Here is a 16,140-nt window from a genome sequence, read left to right on the forward strand (position 1 = left end):
AAAAAAGAACGCTGATGGGTGACCCGATAGACGTCTTTAAAATTATGAAGAATGCTGATAGAGCAGACAGAGTGAAGATGTTCCCACATGTACAAAACTAGGAACCATAAATATAAGATAGTCACTAATAAATCCAATGGGGAATTCAGGAGAAACTTCTTTACCCAAAGAACGGTGAAAATACAGAATCCCTTATCTTAAGGGAATAAGGGGAAAAGGGAATAAGGGTTTATGGGGAGTGGGCAGGGAAGTGGAGCTGAGTCCATGATCTTATTGAATGGTGGAGCAGGCTCGAGGGGCTGTATGGCCAACTCCTGCTCCTATTTCTTATGTTCTTATGTAGAATGTAAAAATCACTACTTAGAGCTGCTACAGGGATTGACAGGGTAGATGCAGGGAGGTTGTTTCCCCAGGCTGGGGGGGTCTAGAACCAGGGGTCACAGTGTCAGAATAAGGGGTCGGCTATTTAGGACTGAAATGAGGAGGAATTTCTTCACTCAGAGGGTGGTGAATCTTTGGAATTCTCTGCCCCAGACAGCTGTGGAGGCTCAGTTGTTGAGTATATTCAAGACAGAGATTGAAAGATTTTGGATATAAGGGAATCAAGGGATATGAAGATCGGGTGGGAAAGTGGAGTTGAGGTAGAAGATCAGCCATGATCTCATTGAATGGTAGAGCAGGCTCGAAGGGCTGAATGGTCTACTCCTGCTCCTAATTGTTATGGTATTATGCTGCCACAGGGAGGGGTTGAGGTGGATAGTATCGATGCATTTAAGGGGAAGCTGGATAAACACATGAGGGAGAAAGGAATAGAAGGATATGGTGATGGGGTGAGATGAAGAGGGGTGGGAGGGGGTTCGTGTGGAGCATAAACACCGGCACGGACCCGTTGGGCCCAATGGCCTGTGTCTGTGCTGTACATTCTATGTAAATCAGATACACCCTCCTAAACCTTACTTCACCACCTGTCCTTACCATCTTTACGTAAAATCTTCCATTTCTTCTGTATGTCTGGTTCATTATCAAGTTTAAATTGATAAGGAGCGCTGTTTGGATACGAATCAGCATCGAAGGCCGTAATGGTCAAAGACTTTGCTTTATCACACATGCAAGGCTGTAGGTTCTTAATGATGGGAATATTATCGTTCTCATCGTCTACCTGAATGACCACTGTGCCTGTGGCTGTTCTAGGACTAGGTCCTGCAAGACAGAAACAGAAAACCCAATTATTATTTTTTTCCGTCAAACGAAAATGCTGGAAATGTGAAATTGAAAAATAATCAGGAGACGCTGGAAAACACTCAGTGGTCGTGAGTTATGTGGGGGGGGGCGGGGGGGAGATGGCGGGTGGAGGGGTGGAGAAGGGGTGGGGGAGGGAGAGGGGTTGGGGGTAGCGGGGCAGGAGGACGCAGCTGGGGACCATTGGGGACAGACCCCAACAATCGGCGGTGGGGAGTGGGAGGGGCGGTGGGGGGGCGGGCGATGGGGGGGGGGGTTCAGGGGATTCAGGTGGGGGGTAGGGGGAGAGGGTTGAAGCTTGGCAATTGGGAGAGAGAGAGGCTCGGGTCCGGGGGGGAGGGGGAGACAGGGAGGGGGGGGAAAGCGGGGGGGGGGGGGAGTGGGATCCGGGTTACGGGGGAAGGGGGGGGCAGCGGACGATCGCGGAAGCGAGGAGAGGCCGCGATCGGCAGAAGATTTGCGCGAGGGTCCGGGAGTTGCGGGGGGTGGAGGCAGGTGTGGAGGGAGAGGGGAGCACTCCTGCTCCCTCCCGGCCCACAAGGAGAGCCCTAAAAACCACTTCCCCGCTGAATCCGGCTGTTCCCGTCTCCAGTCCGCTGCCGGGTTTCCCGAGCCCTGGGACACCCGGCCGGCAGCCAGTGAACATAAGTCAGGCTCCCAGCGGCACTGTGGGAGCGCCGCACAGCCCGCCACCATAAAAATAGCAGCTTGGGGGCCAGGTGTAGCAAATTTTCATTTCTAACCCACCCCCGCTCCTCCCCGGACCCTATCCTGTCCGACGTAGGAGGGTCAATACCAACATTTCGGGTCGATGACCTTTCATCCCAACTGGAACGATAATTTCCTACAATACTGACCACACTTCAAAGGTACCTCACTGGCTGTGAAGCGCTTTGGTGAAAGGCACTATGTCCTCCTTGAGGAAGCTGTTGAGGGCTTCCCTTTGTGCCACTGTAGGTCGAGAAGGCAGCACAGGTTTTGGCCCAGCACCGTCTGAAAAGTGACACCTCAAAAGGGAAATAGCGCAAGTTTGTTTCCACCATTGGTGAGAGGGAAAGCACAAAAAGAATTGGTTGGGAAAGAAACAATGCCTAACACAGAGGGGGGCAGTCGGAATGTGGATTACGGGGAGCGGGCAGGGAAGTGGAGCTGAGGCCAGGATCAGATCAGCCACAATCTCATTAAATGGCGGAGCAGGCTCGAGGGGCCAAATGGCCTACTCCTGTTCCTATTTCTTATGTTCTGCTAGAAATCCTTTTAAAACGGAGTTAACTGGTTGCTTGAGATAGTGAAACAAAAGGCATCAAGGGGTATGGGGAAAAAGCGGGAATTATGGGTTCGAACCTCCACTTTTTTTGCCCACTTAACGGCCATTTTACCGCTGAAATGACGTATAACTCCCAGATATCGCCCATTTTTGGAAACTTATCACCGAGTGTTATTTTCCCCATGTGCTTAACGCCGGGAAAAAATATTACCGCCCGCCCACCTTTTTTTTGGGGCGGAATCAGCAGAATGCGTGAATTCAACGGCCATAATATCTGCATGGAATTAACACCGAGATTCAATATTAACTCCCGGCGACTAGTTTTTATCCAAACTAGCGGGCATGGAGATCGGCCATCGTCAATTTCACCATCTCGCACACATATTCCCACAATATCGCTCGCTCAAAAAATCGACCACAACAAGTAGAACTAACCGGAACGAATCACAGCGTTATGGACGCCATGTTCCACATCACACGTCGCATCCTTTAAAAGGCTGCTGTGCTTTAACCTCGGCGGAGTTCGGATATACCCTGCAGGTCGTTGGAGTTGATGTGAACATCTCTAAAAACATCTTGACCAAACTGTGACCGATTGGAATTGAAGAGGTGTGTTCGTCGGGACATTCCTTGTTTGGGACCGATCGGTGGAAAACAGAGAGCTACTGCAATGGGGCCTGTCCTTTCTCACCCTCTCTTGGTGACCAAATACATGCAGCAGACTCGACATCGCCGAAAGAATGCTGCTCTGCATTATGTGCCCAGTGTACGAAGTGACAGACAGATGAGGAGGACCAGACGTTACACCCCCCGCAAGTACAAGGAGAAGCATTCTTACCTCAACTCGCCCGACACCACCTGCCTTCGGAGACTGTGCTTCCACAAAGAGGTTATCACTGAGGTATGCCAGCTCATAAGGGCAGATCTGCAGCCTGCCAGCACATCAGTACTGCACTGTCAGTCGAGGTCAAAGTCACCGCGGCACTGTCGTTCTACGCCTCGGGTTCTTTTCAGGCCACAGCTGGAGACATTTGCGGACTTTCTCAGCATGCCACACATCGCTGCATTAGACAGGTCACTGTGTCCTGTACGCACGCAGGAGGGACTTGATCAGCTTCCCTATGACCAAGGGTGCCACAGAGTGAGAGGGCTCTAGGATTCTCCAGAATTGCAAACTTCCCCAAGGTGCAAGGAGCAATAGATTGTACTCACATCACGATGCGGGCACCTTTTCAGGATGCTGAGGTTTTCAGGAACCGCAAGGGATTCTACTCCTTGAATGTCCAACTGGCTGTCAACCACCAGCAAATTATACTGGCAGTGAATGCTCAATTTCCGGGCAGCATCCATGATGCTCACATCCTGCGTGAGAGCACTGTATCTGTCTTGTTTAACAATCAGCCACAAGGCTGGATGCTTGGGGACAAAGGATATGGCCTCGCCACCTGGCTGATGACCCCGCTGCGTGACACCCACACCGAGGCCGAGAGGCGACACAATGAGAGCCAAAGAGCAACTCGCAATATCGTGGAGAAAACCACTGGATGTGCTGAAGCAGCACTTCAGATACCTGGACTACTCAGGAGGCGAGCTCCAATACCACCCTGAGCAGGTGCTGTGCTCCATGTTACTTGGCTATCAGGAGGGGACAAGAATTGCCTGATGAACCTGACAGTCCACCTCACCAGAGAGAGGAAGAGGAGGACGAGGAGGCGGACGCTGACATCGGGCCAGACAATCAGGTTGACGCTGACCGCATGATAGGGCCCATGGTGGCATGATAGCTGCAAGAGCCTTATGTCAGGAGCTCATCAATGATCGCTTTGTCTGAAACAACGTTGGTGTTATTTACAAGGTTGACACACTGCTGGGTGTGCAGGTCATACATCAATGGTGGGCATCACCTTGGTGACAGTTAAAGTTTAAGTTGATTGAAGTTAAGTGTGATTATACCCTTTGATGTGAAGGAATCACCAGCGTGTAATGGTGCAGCTATCTGAGCCAATGGGCTGCAAGGTTTTGTTAAATAAAAAACATTTAAACCGAACATTGGTCTGAAATCATCAGTATTTCTGTACAAACCAACCCTACCCCCGCTGACCTCCCCGCTTCTCCTTCCCCCCTCTACACCTTATCCATACCCTCCTGATTTCAAGCCTCCTGGCCGAGGAGGGCCTCAGGCGATGATTCATTGCGGGGGGGCGGTGTCGGCCGAAGTGCTGCTTGGACGGATATGGGAGAGGACGGTCCCGAGTTGGGAGCGTGCTCCGAGCCATAAGCAAGATGTTGCTGCTGGTTCTCACGTGTGGTGGGTAATGGGGGTGCAGCACCTTGGGGTGCAGTGCGCCGCTCCGGGACCACTGGGAGCCCTCTGCCACCAGTGTTCCTGGCTACCAGCTCCAGGGCCTCCTCCATCCCTTCCATTTTATGTTAATTGTTGGACAAAAACTCAGTGCCAACTATGTTCTTGGTGCTTAGTGGGCTTTTTGCTGCTGGTGAATCTCTGTCGTGCCTCCCACAACAGCCAGACAAGCACACACCGCAGTCACACAGGCCTTCAGCGCCTCTGAGCTCCCTCCCTCGCTGTCTCCTCTTCTACGCATGTCATGGTGACCCTTGACCTCCTGAATCGCGGGAATGGAGCGTTGCCATGCCGTCGCTAAGGACGGCCACACTTTACGGCAGAAGATCAGAAAAATTTAACGCTCCCGCCCATTTGATATTGCCTTGGTGACAGTTGAAGTTTAAGTTGATTGACGTTAAGTGTGATTATACCCTTTGATGTTAAGGAATCACCAGGTGTTTTGAGAAAGGGTGAGAAGCCGGCGATCTGAAAACCCTTTTTTCATGCCCACTACAGAAATAACGCCCATTTTTGGACGCTAAGCTCAAAAGAAGAGGTTCTAGCCCCATGGTGTTGAGATAGATCATATCATATTGAATGGCGGTGCAGACTCGAAGGGCCGAATGGCTTACTACTGCACCCATTTTTCTATTAAAAGGCACTGGGAGAGTAATGAGGAAGGTGGGATCATATGGGAAACAAAACGTGATGCTTACTATGAAAATCTGGGAAACAGGACCTATAAACGGTCTGAAAATGGGTCCTTTTACACTTCAATATACACTCTTATCTTGCAATACTGAGTGACCATTAGTTATAGGTATGAACAGCACTGTGTGCGATGCATGCTGGAAACAGGGCACATGTTCATGTGCGCCTGTTAATGAGACAAAAAGCATCCTCTACATCTTTTCAGGGCTTTCAAAATCTCACTGTAAAGCTGAACGCTGTATTCAAACTCGACAGCCACTCACCCTCATTATCTATAGCCAGAACAGTTGCTGTATACTTTCCATCAACCACATGCTCAGACTCATGGTCAGGCAAGTTGGCCAGGGTAATCTCCCCAGTTTTGGAGTCAATGTTGAAGAAGTTTGCTGGATCTGAGTTCTTTGCATATCTGTTTGAAAACATTTAAAGTAGGTATTAGTTTTTGCAAACATGTATGTACACATACCATGTGTTACACACACCACACACAGACACGCACACACAGGCACGTACATATACACAGACACGCACATACACACAGACACCTCATGCACATAGACACACATGCACACAACCCACACACGCAGACCCACACATACATACACACGGACACACACGCACACACACACGCACACAAAGACGCACACACACAGACACACACATACACACACACACCACACACAGACACACACTCACACACACACACACCACACACACACCACACACAGACACACACATACACACACACACACACACCACACACAGACACACATACACAGACATGCACATACACACACACACCACACACACACCACACACAGACACACATACACAGACACGCACATACACACACACACCACACACACACACACACACACACACCACACACAGACACACACACACGCACACACACAGGCACACATACACAGACACGCACGTTCACACACTCACACACACACACACACACCGCACACAGACACACACACACACACACACACAGACACACATACACAGACACGCATGCATACACACACACACACACACACACAGAGGACCAGGACGACTGGAGTCCTGCTCTGCTGCACGGACCCAGTGCGCACACATATCACAGTGTGGGCTGTCCCGTGCTGCCCCTGGGCACTCGCCTTTCCTGGGCCCACACACTACACACATACACCATACACAAGCGCACACAGACACGCGCACACACACACCACACACACACACATACTCTCACACACACGCACATACAGACACACAGACACACACACACACACAAACACACACACACACACAGACGCACATACAGACACACACGTATACACACACACACACACAGACACACACACACACACATACACAGACACGCACATACACACACACCACAAACAGCCATACAATTGCACACACACCATGCATACACATACCTACCAGACACACTCATCACACAGACATGTACACACAGACACGCACATACACACAGACACGCACACACACACAGACACACATACACCGACACGCACGTATACACACACACACACACAGACACACACACACATACACACACACACAGACACGCACATACACACACACAACAAACAGCCATGCAATTGCACACACCATGCATACACACACCTACCAGACACACTCATCACACAGACATGTACACACAGACACGCACATACACACAGGCACGCACGCACACACCACGCGCATACACACACATACCACACATACTCATCACACAGACACGTACATACAAACACACACACTACATGCACACACTACACACACACATACTATATGCACACACACACACGACACACACATTACACGTGCACACTACACACACCATACGCACACACACACAGGGGGATGGGAACCTATGCAGCGAGACAGGGCGAAGTAATATGGAGTCAGAAACAGATGGTAGAAAGGTAAAAAGCAATAGTGGAAGGCCGAGTAAACAAAGGCAAGAAACAAAAAGGGCCACACTACATCATAATTCTAAAAGGACAAAGGGTGTTAAAAAAACAAGCCTGAAGGCTTTGTGTCTTAATGCAAGGAGTATTCATAATAAGGTGGATGAATTAACTGTGCAAATAGATGTTAACAAATATGATGTGATTGGGATTACAGAGACGTGGCTCCAGGATGATCAGGGCTGGGAACTCAACATCCAGGGGTATTCAACCTTCAGGAAGGATAGAATAAAAGGAAAAGGAGGTGGGGTAGCATTGCTGGTTAAAGAGGAAATTAATGCAATAGTTAGGAAGGACATTAGCTTGGATGATGTGGAATCTATATGGGTAGAGCTGCAGAACACCAAAGGGTAAAAAATGATAGTGGGAGTTGTGTACAGACCTCAAAACAGTAGTAGTGATGTTGGGGAGGGTATCAAACAGGAAATTAGGGGTGCGTGCAGTAAAGGTGCAGCAGTTATCATGGGTGACTTTAATATGCATATAAATTGGGCTAACCAAACTGGAAGCAATATATTGGAGGAGGATTTCCTGGAATGCATAAGGGATGGTTTTCTAGACCAATATGTCGAGGAACCAACTAGGGGGGAGGCCATCTTAGACTGGGTGTTGTGTAATGAGAGAGGATTAATTAGCAATCTCGTTGTGCGAAGCCCCTTGGGGAAGAGTGACCATAATATGGTGGAATTCTACATTAGGATGGAGAATGAAACAGTTAATTCAGAGACCATGGTCCAGAACTTAAAGAAGGGTAACTTTGAAGGTATGAGGCATGAATTGGCTAGGATAGATTGGCGAATGATACTTAAGGGGTTGACAGTGGATGGGCAATGGCAGACATTTAGAGACCGCATGGATGAACTACAACAATTGTACATCCCTGTCTGGCGTAAAAATAAAAAAGGCAAGATGGCTCAACCGTGGCTATCAAGGGAAATCAGGGATAGTATTAAAGCCAAGGAAGTGGAATACAAATTGGCCAGAAATAGCAGCGAACACGGGGATTGGGAGAAATTTAGAGCTCAGCAGAGGAGGACAAAGAGTTTGATTAGGGCAGGGAAAATAGAGTACGCGAGGAAGCTTGCAGGGAACATTAAGACGGATTGCAAAAGCTTCCATAGATATGTAAAAAGAAAAAAGTTAGTGAAGACAAATGTAGGTCCCCTGCAGTCAGAATCAGGGGAAGTCATAACGGGGAACAAAGAAATGGCAGACCAATTGAACAAGTACTTTGGTTCGGTATTCACTAAGGAGGACACAAACAACCTTCCGGATATAAAAGGGGTCAGAAGGTCTAGTAAGGAGGAGGAACTGAGGGAAATCCTTATTAGTCGGGAAATTGTGTTGGAGAAATTGATGGGATTGAAGGCCGATAAATCCCCAGGGCCTGATGGACTGCATCCCAGAGTACTTAAGGAGGTGGCCTTGGAAATAGCGGATGCATTGACAGTCATTTTCCAACATTCCATAGACTCTGGATCGGTTCCTATGGAGTGGAGGGTAGACAATGTAACATCACTTTTTAAAAAAGGAGGGAGAGAGAATACAGGGAATTATAGACCGGTCAGCCTGACATCAGTAGTGGGTAAAATGATGGAATCAATTATTAAGGATGTCATAGCAGCGCATTTGGAAAGAGGTGACATGATAGGTCCAAGTCAGCATGGATTTGTGAAAGGGAAATCATGCTTGACAAATCTTCTGGAATTTTTTGAGGATGTTTCCAGTAGACTGGACAAGGGAGAACCAGTTGATGTGGTGTATTTGGACTTTCAGAAGGCTTTCGACAAGGTCCCACACAAGAGATTAATGTGCAAAGTTAAATCACATGGGATTGGGGGTAGTGTGCTGACATGGTTTGAGAACTGGTTGGCAGACAGGAAGCAAAGAGTAGGAGTAAATGAGTACTTTTCAGAATGGCAGGCAGTGACTAGTGGGGTACCGCAAAGTTCTGTGCTGGGGCCCCAGCTGTTTACATTGTACATTAATGATTTAGACGAGGGGATTAAATGTAGTATCTCCAAATTTGCGGATGACATTAAGTTGGGTGGCAGTGTGAGCTGCGAGGAGGATGCTATGAGGCTGCAGAGTGACTTGGATAGGTTAGGTGAGTGGCCGATGAAGTATAATGTGGATAAATGCGAGGTTATTCACTTTGGTGGTAAAAACAGAGAGACAGACAATTATCTGAATGGTGACAGATTAGGAAAAGGGGAGGTACAACGAGACCTGGGTGTCATGGTATATCAGTCATTGAAGGTTGGCATGCAGGTACAGCAGGCGGTTAAGAAAGCAAATGGCATGTTGGCCTTCATAGCGAGGGGATTTGAGTACAGGGGCAGGGAGGTGTTACTATAGTTGTACAGGGCCTTGGTGAGGCCACACCTGGAGTATTGTGTACAGTTTTGGTCTCCTAACTTGAGGAAGGACATTATTGCTATTGAGGGAGTGCAGCGAAGGTTCACCAGACTGATTCCCGGGATGGCGGGACTGACATATCAAGAAAGACTGGATCAACTGGGCTTGTATTCACTGGAGTGCAGAAGAATGAGAGGGGATCTCATAGAAACGTTTAAAATTCTGATGGGTTTCGACAGGTTAGATGCAGGAAGAATGTTCCCAATGTTGGGGAAGTCCAGAACCAGGGGTCACAGTCTAAGGGTAAGGGGTAAGCCATTTAGGACCGAGATGAGGAGGAACTTCTTCACCCAGAGAGTGGTGAACCTGTGGAATTCTCTACCACAGAAAGTTGTTGAGGCCAATTCACTAAATATATTCAAAAAGGAGTTAGATGTATTCCTTACTACTAGGGGGATCAAGGAGTATGGCGAGAAAGCAGGAATGGGGTACTGAAGTTGCATGTTCAGCCATGAACTCATTGAATGGTGGTGCAGGCTCGAAGAGCCGAATGGCCTACTCCTGCACCTATTTTCTATGTTTCTATGTTTCACACACTATATACACACACACACTACACACACACACACACACTACACACACCATACACACACATACTACAATCACGCACACATACGCGGACATGCACATACACTCACACACACGAACACGCAGACCACACACACTCACGCACACACACAGACACACCATACGTACATACACACATCACACACACACATGCACAAACCATACACACACACACACACGCTTACTACTTTACCTTGTTCTTTCACTTTCTTTCCCAGTATCGGCACTGATGGCCGGATACCTTCCAAGCGTTTGATGAATTTTGATTTTTGTCTTATCTTCAGAAATCATGATTCGCTTTGTTGTTGGCTGGAACGAGAAGCCTTCTTTCTTATCTTTCACATTGACTTTTATGGTAACTTGTTTCCCAACACCTCCAGCTCCTCCACCTCCTCCTCCACTGATCACAGACGAGTGATACGATGCCTTATTGGAGACTGCAAGGATCAAATTATTGACTGCAGATACCTCATGATCCAGTTCCTGGGGGAGGGAGAAACAAAAATGTTGGCAGAGACACGGGAGACACACTAAACACCGCCTCAAAAAAGCTTTTTGAGTCAAATTCCTAAGTCAGACAAAGGATATTTTAAACACAAACAGAAACTGTCGGAGACACTCAGCAGGTTGGGCAGCATCTGCGGAGAGAGAAACAGAGTTAACGTTTCAGGTCGGTGACCCTTCGTCAAAACTGGAAGTGGTTAGAGATGTAAGTATTGTGTCTGTAAGGACTCCAGTAATGACTCCACATGAACTGTGACCTTAGTCCATTTATTGCAGCTCCTGAGTGAGGTTACAGTAAGGTGAGCTCCCTTTTATACCTGGTTACCTGTCGTGTACAGGTGTCCCCTCGGTCTCCACCAGTTGCACTCTCTGGTGGTACAGGCATAGTGTATACAGTGTGAAGATACATCCAGTAGTCTTATGTAACTGTACACTGAGTGTACTTATATTATACATACACAACAGTAAGAGGTTTTAAGCAAATACAATGGCAGAGAAAGGTGGGGAAGGGGAGGAAAGAACTAAAGGGAAGGTCCGTGAAGAGATGGAAGGCAGGAGAGATTAAATGACAAAAGGGATGATGGCACGAGGTGAAAGGGGATGAGAATGGGACAAGTGTAATATATATAGCTCCACCTGTGGACTCCTGTGGCACTGCAGCCAGTGCTGTTTATAATAAAGAGGGAACAGGTCACCTGACCTAGAGTTCCAGCGTGTTCTGCCATCTTAAGGTTGTGTGTGTGTTTGTGAGTTGCACTGAAGATATGACGATGGTGACGAGGATGGGATAAACCGGGTCAAAAAGCTGCAATTTTTGCTGGTGGCGGATTCAGCCAACCGACAGCGAGACTTTGAGAGCTTCTCTGAATTGATTGAGTTGGACTGAAGATATAACATAAAGGAACAACAGCTGCATCTAGAGGAGGTGTAAATAGGAATGGCAGAATCATCGATAGTTGCCGTCTGAAGAAATGGGGGCAGAGGTTATGGTCTGAAATTGTTGAACTCGATGTTGAGTCCGGAAGGCTGTAAAGTGCCGAATCGAAAGGTGAGGTGCTGTTCCTTGAGCTTACGTTGAGAACATAAGAAATAGGAGCAGGAGTCGGCCATACGGCCCCTCGAGCCTGCTCCGCCATTCAATAAGATCATGGCTGATCTGATCATGGACTCAGCTCCACTTCCCTGCCCGCTCCCCATAACCCTTTACTCCCTTATCGCTCAAAAATCTGTCTATCTCCACCTTAAATATATTCAATGACCCAGCCTCCACAGCTCTCTGGGGCAGAGAATTCCACAGATTTACAACCCTCTGAGAGAAGAAATTTCTCCTCATCTCAGTTTTAAATGGGCAACCTCTCATTCTGAAACTATGCCCCCTAGTTCTAGATTCCCCCAAGAGGGGAAACATCCTCTCTGCATCTACCCTGCCAAGCCCCCTAAGAATCTTAAACATTTCAATAAGATCACCTCTCATTCTTCTAAAATACAGGCTCAACCTTTCTTCATAAGACAACCCCTTCATCTCAGGAATCAATCTCGTGAACCTTCTCTGAACTGTCTCATTGGAGCAGGGTGAGAGGTCGAGGACAGAGAGGTCAGAGTAGGAGCGGTCCGGGGAAGTAAAGGATGTTGTAAGTTGTTGAAGGGGAAATATTTTTGCGGCGAGGGCAATAGGGCATCTGGGAGCTCAGTGAATGATGGGACCTAATGTCTATCTCCTTCACCGGTGAGATTGAAGGATTGAAAAAGAAACAGAGGAACAACGGAGCAGGAAATAGGGTGAATTAGAGACACATCAGTGAACGAACAGAAGAGAAAGAGAGATTAAAAGTAAGAGAGACATAAAGGAAAAATAGGAAAAAATATTAAACATTTTAAAAAAGCCTCTAAGAACAATTTACTACCTGCAGGAATGAGATTCCAGTTTCAATGGTTCACTTTCCGGGTCGGAAAGGTTGAGTGGTATTGCAGGAACATAAATCTCATCATTAAAACTGTTCTTACGCTGTTACGCTAACTTTCGGTGGTGAGTTTAATGGGTAATTAATGCACGGATGCAACAACTTCTTGAGACCCACGGGGAGGGTGAAGGCGAGCTGCTGTTTCCGCGAGGCTGAAGGCGGAGCAGCGCAAACCGTCCAGCAACTTGTGGCGGTTCGTGATTCACGGGGCGATCCTGCCTCGCCACAAGTGGTTGGCATGATAATGGCGAGCGCCATTAAACTTGCCGGGATTTTCCCAGTAACTGCTGGGCCCAGCCGTTCCTTTAATGTCCTTATTATAGTGATCTCTTGCTCTCCGCTCCTTCCACCGCATCCTACCACAGGTTTAACGTGTCAGTCAGTGGCTCAGTGGGCAGCACTCTCTGGCCTCTGAGTCAGAAGGTTGTGAGTTCCAAGCCCCACTCCAGAGACTTGAGCACAAAAATCTAGACTTGACACTCCCGGTGCAACGCTGCGGGAGTGCCGCACTGCCGGAGGTAATCTTTCGGATTACTTTTAACCGAGGGTCCTGTCCGTGCTCTCAGGTGGACATAAAGGATCACATGGCACTATTTCAAAGAAGAGCAGGGGAGTTATCCTCGGTGTCCTGGGACCCATATTTATCCCTCAATCAACATAACAAAAACAGATTATCCGGTCATTATCACATTGCTGTTTGTGGGAGCTTGCTGTGCACAAATTGGCTGCCGCATTTCCCACATTACAACAATGACTACACTCCAAAAGAACTTCATTGGCTGTAAAGCGCTTTGGGACCTCCGGTGATCGTGACGAGCACTATAGAAATGTAAATCTTTCTTTTACTTGATTTTCAATGTTACCTTTTGAAGTATCAATATTCCTTCATTTGTCTCTTCATCGACTTCAAACCTGAAGTTTCCATTTTCGTTCCCTTTGATAATGTCAAACTTCCCCAGCCAGTTATCCGTGGACACTTCGTCTTTGTCAAACACTTTTATGCGAATGACTTCATCATTCAATGAATTTTCTTCCACAGCTACTTCGTACTGAAGACAAGAGGAAAAGAAGAACAATTTACTACCTGCAGGAATGAGATTCCACAGTTTCAATGGTTCACTTTCCGGAAAAGAAGCAGACATTGTATTCAAGTGTAATTGCAGTTATCCAACGTAAATCCCTTTCACATCCAAAAGCACAAAAAGGCCAATAGGTATGTCCTCGTCAAGCTACAAAGATCAACGAGCTAGTTTTAAATGGAGAACAATGCAAAATATAAATAGCTGGGAAAGAGTACTCCAAGTATCACTCATCTTATGTACCCTGAGCATGAGGGTGCAATTGTTCATTTAATGTATACAACACGATATGTAAACTCTATTGCAGTCTTCTGGTGATTGCAACCAAGCACAGTGCGAGCTTCGGTAAGATAGAATGCATTAATAAAGCAGAACTAGAATCACTCTGCCCCAGTTTTAACCCCCGGTGGATTCACCACTCAGGCCCGAGTTAAAATTACAGTCAGGTCTCAATGATGTTGGCCTTTATTGCAAAGGGGGATAGAATATAAAAGTAGAGAAGTCCTGCTACAACTGTACAGGGTATTAGTGAGGCCACACCTGGAGTACTGCGTACAGTTTTGGTCTCCGTATTTAAGAAAGGATGTACTTGCATTGGAGGCAGTTCAGAGAAGGTTCACTCGGTTGATTCCGGAGATGAGGGGGTTGACTTATGAAGATAAGTTGAGTAGGTTTGGCCTCTACTCACTGGAGTTCAGAAGAATGAGGGGTGATCTTGAAACTTATGATAACGAGGGGGCTCGACAAGGTGGATGCAGAGAGGATGTTTCCACTCATAGGGGAAACTAAAACGAGTCTCAGAATAAGGGGCCGCCCATTTAAAACTGAGATGAGGAGGAATTTCTTCTCTCAGAGGGTTGTAAATCTGTGGAATTCTCTGCCCCAGAGAGCTGTGAAGGCTGGGTCATTGAATATATTTAAGGCGGAGATAGACAGATTTTTGAGCAACAAGGGAGTAAAGGGGTTATGGGGAGCGGGCAGGGAAGTGGAGCTGAGTCCATGATCAGATCAACCATGATCTTATTGAATGGCGGAGCAGGCTCGAGGGGCCGTATGGCCGACTCCTGCTCCTATTTCTTCTGTTCTTAAGTTCTTATTATGTCACCGGGCCCCAACTTCACCTGTAAAGAAGGACCTGGGTGGTGTCCTGTCACCCGCTCAGGGGAGCAGGTTAAAACCGCAGGCGTTGAGAGAGTGGCGGCTTTCGGACAGGTGCGAGCCTGGGGCGATTTTAACCACCATCTCTGCCAGGTTTCTGCTGATTAGAGTTGCCCCCTCAAGGTGGAGTACATGTAGACAAGACACGTACATGTTTAAACGTTTGAGCTCAAACCACAGCATGATAGGGAATATCAGTGTTAGATAGATCTCATTATGATCTGTTGTATCTGTTGTAAAAAAAAACACCAGTGTTTTATAATTTTATTTACATAATTGTGTATTTATATATATAACCTATACCTGCAAAAATGTGTCCAATGCTAATGAATGACCATAGACTGATACATGTCGGGAGGAGACCATTCGGCCCATCGTGCCTGTGCCGGCTCCTGTGAAAGAGCGATCCGATTAGTCCCACTCCCCCCACTCTTCCCCCACAGCCCTACAAATGTTTCCCTTCAAGTATTTATCCAATTCCCTGTTTGAAAGTTACTATTGAATCTGCTCCCACCGCCCTTTCAGGCAGCGCGTTCCCAATCACAACAACTCGCTGCGTGAAAAACATTCTCCTCCCCTCCCCCTCTGGTTCTTTTGCCAATTACCTTCAATCTGTGTCCCTCTGGTTACCGACCCTCCTGCCACAAGAAACAGCGTCTCCTTATTCACTCTATCAAAACCCTTCATGAGGGAGGGGAGGGGAGGGAGAGGGAGGCAAGGCATGGAAAGGGTAGAGGGAGGGAGGGGAGTGAGAGGGAGGGGAGGGACAGGGAGGGGAGAGGGAGGTGGAGGGAGAGGAAGGGGAGAGGGAGGGAGGGAGAGGGAGGAGGGGAGGGGAGGGAGAGGGAGGGGAGGGGAGGGAGAGGAAGAGGGAGGGGAGGGAGAGGGAGAGGAGGGGAGCAGAGGGAGA

The 16,140-nt window shown here is 47.8% G+C and overlaps 1 protein-coding gene across 1 annotated transcript in view; it reads right to left on the reverse strand.

Annotated features, from left to right (window-relative positions):
* LOC139260808 (desmoglein-2-like) overlaps nucleotides 1-16,140 on the reverse strand; it is a 52,086-nt gene that overhangs the window by 13,298 nt on the left and 22,648 nt on the right. The window contains exons 9-12 of the mRNA XM_070877036.1: nucleotides 13,857-14,042; nucleotides 10,722-11,011; nucleotides 5,825-5,970; nucleotides 976-1,200 (exon numbers count right to left, since the gene is read on the reverse strand). Of these exons, the coding sequence (XP_070733137.1) occupies nucleotides 976-1,200; nucleotides 5,825-5,970; nucleotides 10,722-11,011; nucleotides 13,857-14,042 (847 nt within the window). The remainder of the gene's footprint in view (nucleotides 1-975; nucleotides 1,201-5,824; nucleotides 5,971-10,721; nucleotides 11,012-13,856; nucleotides 14,043-16,140) is intronic.

The sequence above is a fragment of the Pristiophorus japonicus genome, chromosome 1 (genome assembly GCF_044704955.1).
Source record: "Pristiophorus japonicus isolate sPriJap1 chromosome 1, sPriJap1.hap1, whole genome shotgun sequence".
NCBI classification, from domain to species: domain Eukaryota; kingdom Metazoa; phylum Chordata; class Chondrichthyes; family Pristiophoridae; genus Pristiophorus; species Pristiophorus japonicus.